This window comes from Pteronotus mesoamericanus, unplaced genomic scaffold (assembly GCF_021234165.1).
Source record: "Pteronotus mesoamericanus isolate MK-2021 breed Mesoamerican mustached bat unplaced genomic scaffold, CSHL_Meso_final scaffold_31, whole genome shotgun sequence".
Lineage (NCBI taxonomy): Eukaryota > Metazoa > Chordata > Mammalia > Chiroptera > Mormoopidae > Pteronotus > Pteronotus mesoamericanus.
The window spans coordinates 22884385-22900285 of NW_026555312.1; the positions used below are offsets into that span (position 1 = coordinate 22884385).

At 40.4% G+C, this 15901-nt stretch overlaps 2 protein-coding genes across 4 annotated transcripts in view; both read left to right on the plus strand.

Annotated features, from left to right (window-relative positions):
* The window catches only part of DSP (desmoplakin), a 39686-nt gene extending 31414 nt beyond the window's left edge, over positions 1-8272 (plus strand). The window contains exons 22-24 of one of the 2 annotated variants that reach the window (XM_054591930.1): positions 302-400; positions 1166-3460; positions 4614-8272. In XM_054591930.1, coding sequence (XP_054447905.1) covers positions 302-400; positions 1166-3460; positions 4614-7847 — 5628 coding nt within the window. In that variant the 3' untranslated portion in view covers positions 7848-8272. The remainder of the gene's footprint in view (positions 1-301; positions 401-1165; positions 3461-4613) is intronic. The other variant, XM_054591931.1, reaches the window with a different exon arrangement.
* A 3505-nt stretch (positions 8273-11777) lies between these two features.
* SNRNP48 (small nuclear ribonucleoprotein U11/U12 subunit 48) overlaps positions 11778-15901 on the plus strand; it is a 35066-nt gene continuing 30942 nt past the window's right edge. For both annotated transcript variants that reach the window (XM_054591933.1, XM_054591932.1), the window contains exons 1-4: positions 11778-11964; positions 14135-14248; positions 14507-14567; positions 15419-15493. In XM_054591933.1, coding sequence (XP_054447908.1) covers positions 11809-11964; positions 14135-14248; positions 14507-14567; positions 15419-15493 — 406 coding nt within the window. In that variant the 5' untranslated portion in view covers positions 11778-11808. The remainder of the gene's footprint in view (positions 11965-14134; positions 14249-14506; positions 14568-15418; positions 15494-15901) is intronic.

The window sequence follows — 15901 nt, forward strand, 5'->3', positions numbered from 1 at the left end:
AATAAAAAATACTTTGTGGATTTTTAAAAGACAACTTTTTCCCAAAGATGTCAGAGAACGTCACCCATCAGGAGGCTTAAGGGAAACACCCTGGAGTGATGAGGATGGACCACGATGTTTTTAGGCGTTTATTTTGATGTACTGCTAGAATTTGGCATTAGCACGCATGAAAGAAGGGAATTCGCTCTTTAAATTAGAATTTTACTATTTCATTGTTTTAGAAAACAAAACTGGTCAACTTGCATACAACTTTTTTTGGAATGTAATACCTTTTTTCCTTCTTTCACTCCTTCTCTCCAAGGCTGCAGATATGTATTCTCGGTACATAGAATTACTTACAAAGTCTGGAGACTATTACAGATTCTTAAGTGAGATGCTGAAGAGTTTGGAAGATCTGAAGGTAATTTACTTATTTTCCTTGAAGCATCAAAAAATAAAATAGAGTAGAACTTATTTTCACCTCTTCCTTATAGCATGGATTTGGACATACTTACTGGTAAAACTGTTTTCCCTACACAATTAGTATAATACAGTTTGCTTATAAACCTGGCATTAGTCCCATGTTCCAGTATGCTGCTTAAAATGCCTTAGTTAATATTTGCAAAATTATAGCTATTTTACCTTGCCCAAAACCAGTCATTTTATTTATAGTTTGGTCAAGGAGTTTGCTTTATTTCTTTGTATTAAATTAAGCCGAGAACATCCCATGTGAGCTGTATTTGAATTTTTTTCATGTTGAGCGATTGTTTCATTTACTCCTTATTTCAAATACTTGAATTGAGTATGTATGGAAACTTACTTTTTACCTTGAAATAAAGACAACATGATTTATAAAATCAAAAGCTTTTCATCTTAGAAGAAATGACCTCATTTACAGATGAGGAGGCTGAAACTCAAATGTATATCATTTGATAAGATCATACAGGCAGTTGATAGAGGAATTATAAGGAAAATACAGATTTGTTGAACTTTTGTCAAGTAGTTTCTGTCTTATACCACTCTGTGTGTGTGCTGTGTATGCACATCTGTGTGCTTGTATGTGTGTGTTGACGAGTGTGTAAAGAGAAATGAAAATGTACATTGGCCTGAGAGGGGAAAGGTACTGCTTCTTTCTTGTGATATGAGGTGTTTTTGTTTCAACATATTTCTGATTTTACTTTTATAGCTGAAAAATACCAAGATTGAAGTTTTGGAAGAAGAGCTCAGACTGGCCCGAGATGCCAACTCTGAAAACTGCAATAAGAACAAATTCCTGGATCAGAACCTACAGAAATACCAGACAGAGTGTTCCCAGGCCAAAGCAAAGCTTGTGAGCCTGGAGGAACTAAAGAGACAAGCTGAGCTGGATGGAAAGGCAGCAAAGCAAAATCTAGACAGGTGTTATGGTCAAATAAAAGAACTCAATGAGAAGATCACCAGACTTACTTATGAGATCGAAGATGAAAAGAGAAGAAGAAAGGCTGTGGAAGACAGATTAGATCAACAGAAGAGTGACTATGACCAACTGCAGAAAGCCAGGCAGTGTGAAAAGGAGAGCCTTGGTTGGCAAAAAATAGAGTCTGAAAAAGCCGTCAAAGAGAAGGAGTGCGAGATAGAAAGGTTGAGGATTCTTCTGCAGGAGGAGAGTGCCCGGAAGAGAGAATATGAAAATGAGCTGGCAAAGGTAAGAAACCACTATAATGAGGAGATCAGTAATTTAAGGAACAAGTTTGAAACAGAGATTAACATTACGAAGACCACCATCAAGGAGATATCCATGCAAAAAGAGGATGATTCCAAAAATCTTAGAAACCAGCTTGAAAGACTCTCAAGGGAAAATCGAGATCTGAAGGATGAAATCGTTAGGCTGAATGACAGCATTCTACAGACCACTGAGCAGCGAAGGCGGGCTGAAGAAAATGCCCTTCAGCAAAAAGCCTGTGGGTCTGAGATGATGCAAAAGAAACAACATCTGGAGATGGAGCTAAAGCAGGTAATCCAGCAGCGCTCTGAGGACAATGCAAGACACAAACAGTCCCTGGAGGAGGCTGCAAAGACTATTCAGGACAAAAATAAGGAGATTGAAAGACTTAAAGCTGACTTTCAGGAGGAAGCCAAGCGCCGCTGGGAATACGAAAATGAACTGGCTAAGGTAAGAAACAATTACGATGAGGAAATCATTAGCTTAAAAAACCAGTTTGAGACAGAGATCAACATCACCAAGACGACCATCCACCAGCTCACCATGCAGAAGGAAGAAGACACCAGTGGCTACCGAGCTCAGATAGACAACCTCACCAGAGAAAACAGGAACCTATGTGAAGAAATAAAGAGGCTGAAGAACACATTAGCCCAGACCACGGAGAATCTCCGGAGGGTTGAAGAGAACATCCAACAGCAGAAGGCCACTGGCTTGGAGGCATCTCAGAGAAAGCAGCAGCTGGAGGTCGAGCTGAGACAGGTCACTCAGATGCGAACAGAGGAGAGCCTGAGATACAAGCAGTCTCTTGATGATGCTGCCAAGACGATCCAAGATAAAAACAAGGAGATAGAAAGGTTGAAAAAACTTGTAGAAACAGAAACAAATGAACGCAAATGCTTGGAAGATGAAAAGGCTAAATTACAAAGGGCCCAGTATGATCTGCAGAAAGCGAATAACAGTGCAACAGAGATGATAAGCAAATTGAAGGTTCAGGAGAAAGAACTAACACGACTGAAAATTGACTATGAAAGGATTTCCCAGGAGAGGATCGTGAAGGAGCAGGACATCACAAGATTCCAGAATTCTCTGAAAGACTTGCAGCAGCAGAAGCAGATAGTGGAAGAGGAGCTGAATCGGCTGAAGAGGACAGCCTCAGAAGACTCCTCCAAAAGGAAGCAGCTGGAGGAGGAGCTGGAAGGCATGAGGAGGTCTTTGAAGGAGCAAGCAATAAAAATCACCAGCTTGACCCAGCAGCTGGAACAGGCATCCATTGTTAAGAAAAGGAGTGAGGATGACCTTCGGCAGCAGAGGGACGTGCTGGATGGCCACCTGAGGGAGAAGCAGAGGACCCAGGAAGAGCTGAGGAGGCTCTCCTTGGAGGTAGAGGCCCTGCAGCGGCAATTGCTCCAGGAACAAGAAAATGTCAAACAGGCTCACTTGAGGAATGAGCATTTCCAGAAGGCGATAGAAGATAAAAGCAGAAGCTTAAATGAAAGCAAAATAGAAATCGAGAGGCTCCAGTCTCTCACAGAGAACTTGACCAAGGACCACTTGATGTTGGAGGAAGAACTACGGAACCTGCGGCTGGAATACGATGAACTCAGGAGGGGCCGAAGTGAAGCAGACAGTGATAAAAACGCAACCATCTCTGAATTAAGGAGCCAGCTGCAGATCAGCAACAACCGGACCCTGGAACTGCAGGGACTGATTAATGATTTACAGAGAGAGAGGGAAAATTTGAGACAGGAAATTGAGAAATTCCAAAAGCAGGCTTTAGAGGTATTCACAAATACTTGATCACAGCTCCACTGTCTCTCAAATAATTCACTCCATTATCATCTTACCTGCACTGTGCTCTCGCTACTGAGATGGATTCTTGTAGAGAGTCTAATTTTCTTTTTTTATTACTGAACTGCTATCTGTAATCATCCAGACAAGTGCTTTACAGTAACTTCAGTGCTCTTTGTCTTTCTATTCTGTCACTGCATCAGTGCCAGTTTGTGTGTTACCTGTGTCTGGCCTTGCTTTTACAACTTCAGCATGGGGATAACATCTGAGATCACTTTCTCTGAGTGTTGCACTCTGTTTTCTGGAAGACAGCTCCTACTTAGTGAACTATGACCTACATTTTTAATTTAAAATTTTTTAAAAATAAAATCCTTGTCATAGGCATTTTCTGCACAATATTTAAATCACCTTTTCTTTCTTGCATACATTAATTTTTCTGCATGCATTATTTTCCTCTCTTGATCATGGCCTTGTTTGTTTGGCTTTTATTTTTTTAACCCCTAATTTAAAAATAACTTTTTAAATTCTAATACATTTGACTTCTATAGACAATATTTGTGTGGGGCTGGGTGTGGGGTATGTATATATCCAAAGATTTTTATTGCTTTTTAAAACATATTAGTATAGCTGTAACAGGTGAGATGTAGGTATAGCAGGTGTAATTACCTGGAACAGAACTCCTTGTATTTTTTCAAAACATAATTGTGGTTAAGAATAAGAGATGACTACAATTTCTCCTAGTTCCTCTTATGGAAAAAAAATAGTATAATGCCATTTCTCAAAGTGAAAACATATAGCTACAGAAGGTGAGATGTAGGTATAGCAGGTGTAATTATCTGGAACAGAATTCCCTGTATTTTTTCAAAACATAATTACCATTAAGAATAAGACAGGACTACAACCTCTAGTTCTTTTTATGGGAAAAATAGTAAGTATGAAGCCATTTTTCAAAGTGGCAACATATAGCTACAGAATTTTTTTCACAAATGTGTAAGGTGACAAAATAACATTATAGCCAGGGAAAACAAAGAAAGGGTAAATAAGTAAACAAGTATTTCTCTTTAAAAATGTAGGAAAAGAGGTTGAATTGTGTTAGTCATATGATCCAAACTTTTTTTTCCATTTCTTTCTTTTTAAATTCTAGGCATCTAATAGGATTCAGGAATCAAAGAGTCAGTGCACTCAGGTGGTGCAGGAAAGAGAGAGCCTTCTGGTGAAAATCAAAGTCCTGGAGCAAGACAAGATCAGGCTGCAGAGGCTGGAGGATGAGCTGAACCGCATGAAAGCGACTCTAGAGGCAGAAGGTAGGGTGAAACAGCACCTTGAGTGTGAGAAACAACAAATCCAGAATGACCTGAATCAGTGGAAAACTCAATATTCCCGCAAAGAAGAGGCTATTCGAAAGATAGAATCAGAAAGAGAAAAGAGCGAGAGAGAGAAGAACAGCCTTAAGTGTGAGATTGAAAGACTCCAAGCAGAAATCAAGAGGATTGAAGAGAGGTGCAGGCGAAAGCTGGAGGATTCTACTAGGGAGACACAGTCACAGTTGGAAACAGAACGCTCTAGACTTCAGAGAGAAATTGACAAACTCAGACAACGCCCATATGGGTCCCATCGGGAGACCCAGACTGAGTATGAATGGACCGTTGACTCCTCCAAGCTGGTGTTTGATGGACTGAGGAAGAAGGTGACAGCGATGCAACTCTACGAGTGCCAGCTGATTGACAAAACAACCTTAGACAAACTGCTGAAGGGGAAAAAGTCAGTGGAAGAAGTTGCTTCTGAAATCCAGCCTTTCCTTCGGGGTGCAGGAGCCATCGCTGGAGCATCTGTTTCCCCTAAGGAAAAGTACTCTTTGGTAGAGGCCAAGAGAAAGAAACTAATCACCCCAGAATCTGCAGTCATGCTTCTGGAGGCCCAGGCAGCTACAGGTGGTATAATTGATCCCCATAGGAATGAGAAGCTGACTGTTGACAATGCAATAGCTCGGGACCTCATTGACTTCGATGACCGTCAACAGATATATACAGCAGAAAAAGCTATCACTGGTTTTGATGATCCATTTTCAGGCAAGACAGTATCTCTTTCTGAAGCCATCAAGAAAAATTTGATTGACAGAGAAACCGGAATGCGTCTGCTGGAAGCCCAGATTGCTTCAGGGGGGATAGTGGACCCCGTGAACAGTGTCTTTTTGCCAAAAGATATAGCCTTGGCTCGCGGGCTGATTGACAGAGATTTGTATCGGTCCCTGAATGATCCCCGAGATAGTCAGAAAAAGTTTGTTGATCCAGTCACCCAGAAGAAGGTCAGTTATGTGCAGCTGAGGGAACGGTGCAGAATCGAACCTCACACCGGTCTGCTCTTGCTGTCAGTACAGAAGAGAAGTATGTCCTTCCAAGGAATCAGACAACCTGTGACCGTTTCTGAGCTAGTAGATTCTGGTATATTGGGACTCAGCACTGTAAATGAGCTGGAGTCGGGTCGAATTTCTTATGATGAGGTTGGTGAGAGAATTAAGGACTTCCTTCAGGGTTCAAGCTGCATAGCAGGCATTTATAATGAGACCACAAAACAGAAGCTTGGCATTTATGAGGCCATGAAAATTGGCTTGGTTCGACCTGGTACTGCTCTGGAGTTGCTGGAAGCTCAAGCAGCTACTGGCTTTATAGTGGATCCTGTTAGCAACTTGAGGTTAACAGTAGAAGAAGCCTATAAAAGAGGTCTGGTGGGTATTGAGTTCAAAGAGAAGCTCCTGTCTGCAGAACGAGCTGTCACTGGGTATAATGATCCTGAAACAGGAAACATCATCTCTTTGTTCCAAGCCATGAACAAGGAACTCATCGAGAAGGGCCATGGCATTCGATTATTAGAAGCACAGATTGCAACTGGTGGGATCATCGACCCAAAGGAGAGCCATCGGTTACCAGTTGACATTGCATACAAAAGGGGCTACTTTAATGAGGAGCTCAGTGAGATTCTCTCAGATCCAACTGATGATACAAAAGGATTTTTTGATCCAAACACTGAAGAAAATCTTACCTATCTACAGCTAAAAGAAAGATGCATCAAGGATGAGGAAACAGGGCTCTGTCTCCTACCACTGAGAGAAAAGAAGAAACAGGTCCAAACATCACAGAAGAATACCCTGAGAAAGCGTAGAGTGGTCATCGTGGACCCAGAAACCAACAAGGAGATGTCTGTTCAGGAGGCTTACAGGAAGGGCCTTATTGATTATGAAACCTTTAAAGAACTGTGTGAGCAGGAGTGTGAGTGGGAAGAAATAACCATCACCGGATCTGACGGATCCACCAGGGTGGTCCTGGTAGATAGAAAGACAGGCAGTCAGTATGATATTCAAGATGCTATTGACAAGGGCCTTGTTGACAGGAAGTTCTTTGATCAGTACCGATCTGGCAGTCTCAGCCTCACTCAGTTTGCTGATATGATCTCCTTGAAAAATGGTGTTGGCAACAGCATTGGCATGAGTGGTGGTGTCAATGATGATGTTTTTAGCAACTCCCGACATGAGTCGGTAACTAAGATTTCTACCGTATCCAGTGTCAGGAATTTAACCATCAAGAGCAGCTCTCTGTCTGACCCACTGGAAGAATCGAGCCCTATTGCAGCCATCTTCGACACAGAAAATCTGGAGAAAATCTCCATTGCAGAAGGTATCGAGCGGGGCATCGTGGATAGCATCACTGGCCAGAGGCTTCTGGAGGCTCAGGCCTGCACAGGTGGCATCATCCACCCAACCACTGGTCAGAAGCTGTCACTGCAGGATGCCCTCTCCCAGGGTCTGATTGACCAAGAAATGGCCACCAGGCTAAAGCCTTCTCAGAAAGCCTTCATTGGCTTTGAAGGTGTGAAGGGAAAGAAGATGTCGGCAGCAGAGGCAGTGAAAGAAAAATGGCTTCCCTATGAGGCTGGTCAGCGCTTCATGGAGTTCCAGTACCTCACTGGAGGCCTAGTTGACCCAGAAGTGCACGGGAGGATAAGCATGGAAGAAGCCATCAGAAAGGGGTTCATTGATGGCCGAGCAGCTCAGAGGCTACAGGACACCAACAGCTATGCCAAAATTCTGACCTGCCCCAAAACCAAATTAAAAATATCCTATAAGGATGCTATGAATCGCTCCATGGTGGAAGATGTCACTGGCTTGCGCCTTCTGGAGGCCGCCTCTGTCTCCTCGAAGGGCTTGCCCAGCCCTTATAATGTGTCTTCTGCCCCAGGCTCCCGCTCTGGCTCCCGCTCAGGGTCTCGCTCTGGCTCCCGCTCTGGTTCCCGCAGTGGGTCCCGGAGAGGAAGCTTTGATGCAACTGGGAATTCTTCCTACTCTTACTCCTACTCCTTTAGCAGTAGCTCTATTGGGCACTAGTAATGAGTTGGAAATGGTTGCTATACCTTGACTTCATTCATATGAATTTTCACTTTATTAAATAAGAAAACTGGTGCTTGCAGTTTAGTGATAGGATTTTCTGTGCTTAAGGAAACATAGCCTAGGTTGAAATCAAATAGTAAAGGCTGTTCAGGCTTTTTATCTTCTTAGCTCCCTTAACTAATATAATACACTGGATGTAGTGTATATGAAGTGCTAATCAGTTGTAAGGTTAATACAAACTTAGAATTTATTTCTTCTGTGTTTAGATTTTTGATTGATTCTTCTTGAACTTCTTTTGGCCTATAATACAGATTTCTGTTCTTGGAGATGAAAAGTAAATGGATCATTAATATTTTAGTCATTTTGTTTCTTATCTGAATATTTCCATTTTCTGTATCAGGAGATTACCCCCCCCCCGCCACAACCCCCTTCCCCCTCACAACTCCACCCAAACCTAAGCATTTTGTAATGAGTCTACTTCAGTTTTAGAATGTGGATTGTATGACTCCATACACTCTTATGTATCTGTTTGGTTTGGTATTAATTTGATTGTATGTGCATGATAGCAGCAACCTTTGCTTTTCTTTGGTCAAAGTTTTCTGTCTATTTTGCTTGTCATTTTCACTGTACTTTAAAAATCTGTCTATGAAGTTTGCTATTCTGGCAATAAACTTTTGGACTTTTGAATTTTTTGTGTTTTGACTTAATATGTTTATACACACAAGGGCATTTAGCAGCAGCTTTTTGCAAAATACAGATTAAGAGATACCATTTATAAACCACTTTAGTTCTGAATTCTTGTTAGAATTTGGTCTTTGAAGAGAGTTTTTTCAACACTTCTCGAGTGCCTGTTGTGTATCAGAGAGAGTCCTTGGAAATAAGCCTGTGTGGCGGCCAGGGCAGAGGTCAGTACCCACTTTTAATTTATTCTGGACAATGAGTACCAAGTAGCACGGGCAAAAGTCATCATCATAACATTTAAAAAACATAAGGTGGCCAAGATTCTATTTTGAGTATGCTCAAAATGCATGGTATTTCATTTTGTCCCCTAAAAGAATTGTCCTTGAATCAATGAGATAGAAACCTATTCTTTTCATCAAAGAAAAACTTGAAATTCAGACATTTGTCATTAATGTGACTTTACTGAGTACCTATTTTGTGCATACTGTTGAGACAGGTACTATGAGGATTCCATTGAATTTAGAAGGCCCCTGACTTCAGGCCTTCATAGTCTGCATGGGGACAGAAGATAACATGTGAATCAGTCAGTGGGACAACTTGCATATATCAGTAGTATATTTTAATACAATCAAATGAGTCTTATAGTACAGATAGAAAAAAAGGAAAGCAAATACATGCTAATTGTGTAGAACAAAAAAGATCATAATTAACAAATTTATTGGGACTTTTGGTACTTTAGGTGAAAACAACATTCATGTCTTACCTCTTTTCTTGCCCTTTTCCCCCAACTCCCCAATCTGGAAGACTTACCATTAGTTTCATTCACTAAATACTGAGTTCTTTGTGCCACATGTTGTGCCAGAAACTGTAGATCCCGTGGTAGGAATACATTGGCACAAAAAATAGTTCTTGTAATATGAAAGGAAGAAAAACATAGTACGTGATCAATGCTGTTGGGGTAAATAGGGGTTCCTTATGCTAGAGATGGGAGACTGTTAGCTCAGGCTGCCATAAAAAGATAACTAAGGATGGCATAAACGAATTTATTTTCTCATAGTTCTGAAGGTTAGAATTCCAAGACAAATTTGCAGTCCAGGGTTGGTTTCTGGTGACAAGTCTTCCAGGTTTTTAAGCAGTGATGGGTATGGAGGGAGCTCTGGTGTCTTCATTTTATGAGGATACTAGTTCTATCACATTAAGGCCCCATTCATATAACCTCATTTAGCCTTAATTACCTCATTTAAAGACCCTATCCAAATACTGTCATTGGGGGTTAGGGATTAGACATGTATTTCGGGGCGGGGGGCAGGGATGACGCAAGTCAGCCCATTAGGAAGCCTAACCCAGAATGGGGCAGGAGACTGCTCTAGGGAAATGATCAAATAGATTAACAAGCAGCAGTGTAGAGCAGTTCCTAAGGTTGAAACAGCGCACCCACTCCAAGCTGCTGCCAAAGCTGTCATTAAGCTCTGAGATGAGATAGGGCTGTGCCCTGGGAGAGTGGACATTCTTGACCTGCACTAGTTTTGATTTCATTCACATACACAGTGCATCTACTGAAAAGGGAAATATATAACTTTTCAGTGAAAATCATCTCACATCCAAATAGCCTCACATTTTCCAGGCTGCTGGGCTAAACAGTAAAGGTGAATAAAAAGTAAAGATGCTGTGGGCAGAGTGAATAAACTGCTTCTAGAACACATCCCTTACCCCACAGTTGCTCGCAGTTACTGGCTTGTTTCTGCATTTTCTGGTACTGCATTTTTACAGTCATCACCTTTTTTTTTTTTTTTTTGGTGAGAGTATTGTGCTATTTGCCTTTGGAAACAGCTGTTCACAAAAATTTCCTTCACATTCGTTTCCTCATCTGGTGGATGCAAGTACAAAGGAAAGCAAAGATTTGGCATCAGCCTTGACTAAAATAAAAATAATATAAAAGGGATTAGATTCTGGGAGTTAAAGCCATCTGGGGAAACTAACACTTGGGTTAGTGGGTATAAGGAAGTAAGTACTCGGGACTAATTCCCATCAAAGAGACATGGGTTGGTTTAAAGTGGCTCCCACAGGTCAAATTTGAGACAATTTGAGCATCAGTAAGAATTATTATGGTAATAGAGTAGTAACAATGAATTTAAAAAATTATTGTCAATACTTAAAAACCTTGGTTCTATAGTAAAAACAATAAAATGAAGTTATGGTAAGAATGTTTGCTAATAAATGTACAAGCCATTAAATAATGTAAGTGTTAAAGAATCACAGTTCTTAACATAATAACATGCAGTGAAGGATTATGTGATATTCTTGGGTGGGGAACAAGACATTCATATGACCTCAAGATACCCCACAGATTACCAATTACCAAGACACAATGTGCTATTAAAATGGAGAGATATAGCTACCACCTTTACCAAGTAATCAAATTTCATTTTACTAGTAGAGAATCTAAAATATATGTCCCCTATGAGATGTAATAAAGTGGTACACACATCTCCTTGCAAAAACGCTTCAACTGAATCTAACCAGAAAGGAAAAAAATCTGACAAACCCAAAAAGGGACATTCTGCAAGACAAGTGGTTGGGGCTCCTGACAAAATTCAATGACTTAATTTTAACAGGAGAGAAGGGGAGACTGTTGTAGATTAAAGGAGACAGTAAATCAATGATAGCTTATCAGTTGAAAAAATAAGGAATTTGGGGGGCAACTGGGAAAATTTGAATATGAACTATATGTTAGACGATATTTTGAAATGATTTTCTTAGGTTTGATCATTTATTGTGGTTATGTAGGTATATGTCTTCATTCTTAAAAGATTCATACGGACATTTGGGGTGAAGTATCTGCAGCCTATTCAATACTTTCAAATAATTCAGCAAAAATTGTGTGTGGGGCTGTGTAGGTGGATAGAGCGGGAGAAAGCAAACGAACGTGGCCAGATGTTAACAGCTAATGAGCTGAAGGACAGCTACGCGAATGCTTACTGTACAGAATAAATTTATTCTTTAAACTTCTCTTTAGATGTAAACTGCTCTTTTAAAAAGTATGTGGCGGTTGGTAATGCCGGTCACGCAAGGCCAGGAGCAAATGAATCCAGGAGCAGTGGGACTAAAACAGCGATATTTGAAAGAGCTAGGAAAACACCTCTCAAAATGACAGCTGAGGGCCGGTCCCTATAGGCGGTTCTAGTCACGTGTCGGAGTGACCCCGCCCATAACTCCCAGAAGCCCTAGCGGGCCGCCGACAGTTCAGCCGCAGCTTCTTAGCCGATGGGGTGCGGCCATGGACGGCGAGCCTCCACCCGTGGAGGAACGGCGGCGGCTGCAGGAGGAACTGTCCGAGTTCGTGGAGAGCTGCTGTCGGAGGCTGGAGGAGGTGACGACGTCCCTGGGCTGGAGCCTGGATCGGCTGGACCCCGGGAAGGAGGAAGCGGCAGAGGTGAGCGGTGCGGAGTCCCTTTGGGGGCCCTGAGCCTGCGATCTTCTCTGACGGTCGAGGGAGCCACGCTGGGGCCACGAAGGAGAGGACATGGGAGCCCCCGCCTGTGAGCAGAGCCGCGGCGGGCTTCCGGGACAGGCTGGGAGCGCCCCTGACTCCCCGGACCGCGGGCTGGGCGCGCGAGGGCCCCCGGAGCGCTCCTCAACCCCCTCATGTGCGGCGCGCCTCCCCGGCAACTTCGGGTTTAAAGAAAACGTGAAAATGCTCTGGGTGAGGAGGGAATGGCAAATCTGGTGTTCATGTAGAAAATACCTGAGTGGGTCTCAAGGTACTGCTAGCAGAGGAGGTGGTGGTTTGCTTTGTCATCTGTCACATGGATTCCGCTGTGGCGCCGGATTCCGTGTAGGGAGAGCTTGATAGTTCAGCTCACCTTTCTCTGCATAAAATTGTGCACTTCTGACTGGGAGAGCGCCCAATTCTAGATTCTAGAATTATTCAAGTATATCACTAAGAGACGGTGACGCAACTCTTCTGAGAGTTAAATTTTTTTGAAAAAATGTCGGCACGTGTATTAGAGTGACCAATTCTGATTTTTCTTAAAGGTGTGTGAGGAAGGAAAGTGTTCCAATGTGGAACAATTCATGACCTCTAAATTCTTTTTGCTTTACTATGCTGCAATAATTTCTGTCAGGTTTAAATTACATAACTGACTGCCCAGAGGCATTTTACGTATATTTGATTTATATATTGGATTGGCAAAAAAAGTCTGTTTAGGTTCTGTAAAATAAAAGACACATTTTTCATTTTCTCCAATAGCTTTATTGATTTGCCTATTTTGAGTATGTTGGCTACCTCCCGCGCGGTAAAAAGTTGATTGTTCTCAATTAATGGTTAGATTTTATCCGCTATCAACTTGAACTGGTCTACCTGGCCATGGAGCGTCATCCAGCAGGAACCGAGAAATCTCCAGCAGGAAACATCACGAGTCACTTTGGACACGTTCTATCAGTCATGGCACTTTCTTTATAATCTTTTTTTAATGTTTCAGTTGTGTTTTTACCTTCCTTGAAATAATAATGCATAATACACAAAAAATGTTGGGTATTTTCTTCCATTTTCAATATTAAAATGGCTGCACAAAAATTCACCAATTTTTTTAAATGCACACTGGTAAGACAGCTGTCACAATACAATCTAACAAAATTGTTTCGAATGAACTTAAAGGCAACTAAGCACTATTAGAGCCATTGTACAGAAAAACATAAGGGACTTTTTGGCCAACCCAATAAATTTTGGTAGTTTTCACTATATAGTGAAAATTGAAGCCATAAGTTCTTCCAGTAAGTATATATCAAATGGCAGAAGGCTACTGGCTAGACCTACATGAAACACCAGTATTTAAAGGGGGACAGGTAGTGGTATATATACACAATGGAATATTATTCCGCAGTAAAAAAGAAGGAAATCCTCCCATTTGCGACAACATGGATGGACCTTGAGGGAATTATGCTAAGTGAAGTAAGTCAGATGCAGACAAATAGTATATGACTTCACTTATGTAGAATCTTACAAAAAACAAAAAACAAAACGAATAAACAAAACAGAAACAGACTCATAGAACAAGCTAATGGCTGCCATAAATTCAAAAAACAAAAGTATATGTGTATCCCAGGTGTACATGGTCCTTCTGGAAAAAAAAAGTAAAGGGGGATAGGTAGAACAAAGAAGACAGCTTTAGGGGAGACCAGGTAGAAGGAACCAGAGAGGGAGAAGGAACATAAAAAGTCTCAGAATGACAGGAATAGACAATTGGATTGTGACCTTTTGAGCATTCAAATATTTTAAGGACTATGACATGTGCTTTGGCTGTAATAGTAAGAAGATTGTTAGTAACCTACTTACTGGTAGGTGAGGTTGTTGAGGCAGTGACTGTGAACAAATCTTTCAGAGTTGGGCTTTGATGGGGTGGTGGGAAGGGACAGAGGCTATAAGGGGAAGGTTTTTAAAAATTTTATGCACATACGCTCAAACAGGGTATTGGGAGAGGCCTGCAGAAGAGGACATAACTGGACAGTACCACTTAATTAAGTGGTAAACATTTAATGGTATAATTATTTAAATCTTTAAGTATTATATATCTCTTTTCTTTGATTCCGTTTGGTTTTTATAGGATGAAGTTGTGATATGCCCTTATGATTCCAACCATCACATGCCTAAGTCATCTTTAGCAAAGCACATGGTATCGTGTAGGTTGAGGAAACTGGGCTACACGAGAGAAGAAGAGGTACCATATATTTATTATGTATATGTCATGTAATTCATGCATTAATAAATTCACAATATACAGAAGGTATATAGTGAAGTTTTCTGACATAAAATAATAGTCATTTGTAGGGTAGAATGGTACTAGCCTAATTTTGCAAGTTATTGCAAGAGATATTTAAATGATACTAATATACTGCTGATTTATGTCAAATCTTAAAATAAGTTAATCATTTGATCCTTAAGAACACTAAGTTTTGTTTTATTTTTGACTGTTTAGGATGAAATGTATAATTCTGAATTTTTCTATGAGAATGTAAAGATACCTTCAATCACTTTGAGTAAGTATTAACTTAATAGATTATAATTTTAAAATACCTTACTATATATATATATATACACACACACACGCATATCTACGTATTGATAATTCATTTTTGAATTATCAGAATAATGGAATTTGTAAGTATGCTTATGATTAAGGTCATTTTGTACTTTATGAGAATGTAGAATTGATTAATGTGTGGTGAAACTAGTTTTTGTAATCTGAAATTTAGAGACCAGGCTTATATTAATAGTCAGTGAAAACCCTGCAAAGCCTTGTGCATTCAGACAGACACATTTCTTCTTGGTTATAACAAAAATCTGGCCACACACACAGTTTGAAGATAGGACTGAAGATGGAAATGTGTTCCAATAGGGTGAAAACTTGGGCTCTAAAATCAGAAGGCCCTGATTCAGCTTTTGGTTTTGTCACTAACAGATGTGGGACTTTCAGCAAAGTTATTAACCTGTTTGTTGCCTAAATTTCTTTATAAAATTTAGAAAGGAGATGATGGTAATAGCACTTTTGTGAGGATTAAATATGACGTGTGTAATACTCTTAAAATAGTGCCTGACCCTTACCTAGGATTCAAGAAATGCTAAGTATTATTGGTTGCTAAAATTTGTAGCAGCTACTGTTATGTGCCTGATTATAATGTTTTCTGAACCACCTGAACCCTGGTTACTTATTGGGATCTACATAGATCCGAAAGAGTTCTGCATTTATATTACCTAGGTGGTGATTTGGGTATTTTCTCTTAAGATTCTCAAAGATTTGTTGATGTGTCTAAATTGGATTGGAAACCAGTTGATAATCTAATTGTGGACAATGATGATTCATATTTAGTATTTATGGATTTTTTGACAGATAAGGACTCACAATTCCAGATAATTAAACAAGCTAGAACCACAGTTGGAAAAGATGGTGATTCTTATAATCAAAGTAAGTGGCATCATATTTTGAGCTAATTAAACAGTCAAACTATTTTTCTCCCATAAGCACATTAGTAATTTTGAAGAAAAATCTTGTGAAAACAATTAGATGTGAAAGGTTAAGTTTTACATTTAACATTAGACTACTGTGCTTGGTGTCACCTTCATTTGTTAGATATTTTCTGCTCAAATGCACGAGTTTCACTAGGACAGTCTTCAGCTAGGGCTTCATGCTTTGGAATTACCCAAGAGGTGAGATTGCCTTGTAGATAATTTTTAAAATTGTGATTGTTTAGTAAATAAATCCCATTTGGTGCGACTGTTTCTCCCTGAGATTTCCCCTCTCTCTTGAGAATTAACCCATTGTTAAATGTAAGAATATTGAAATGCAGTATAAAAGGAAGACTTAGGCTAAAAG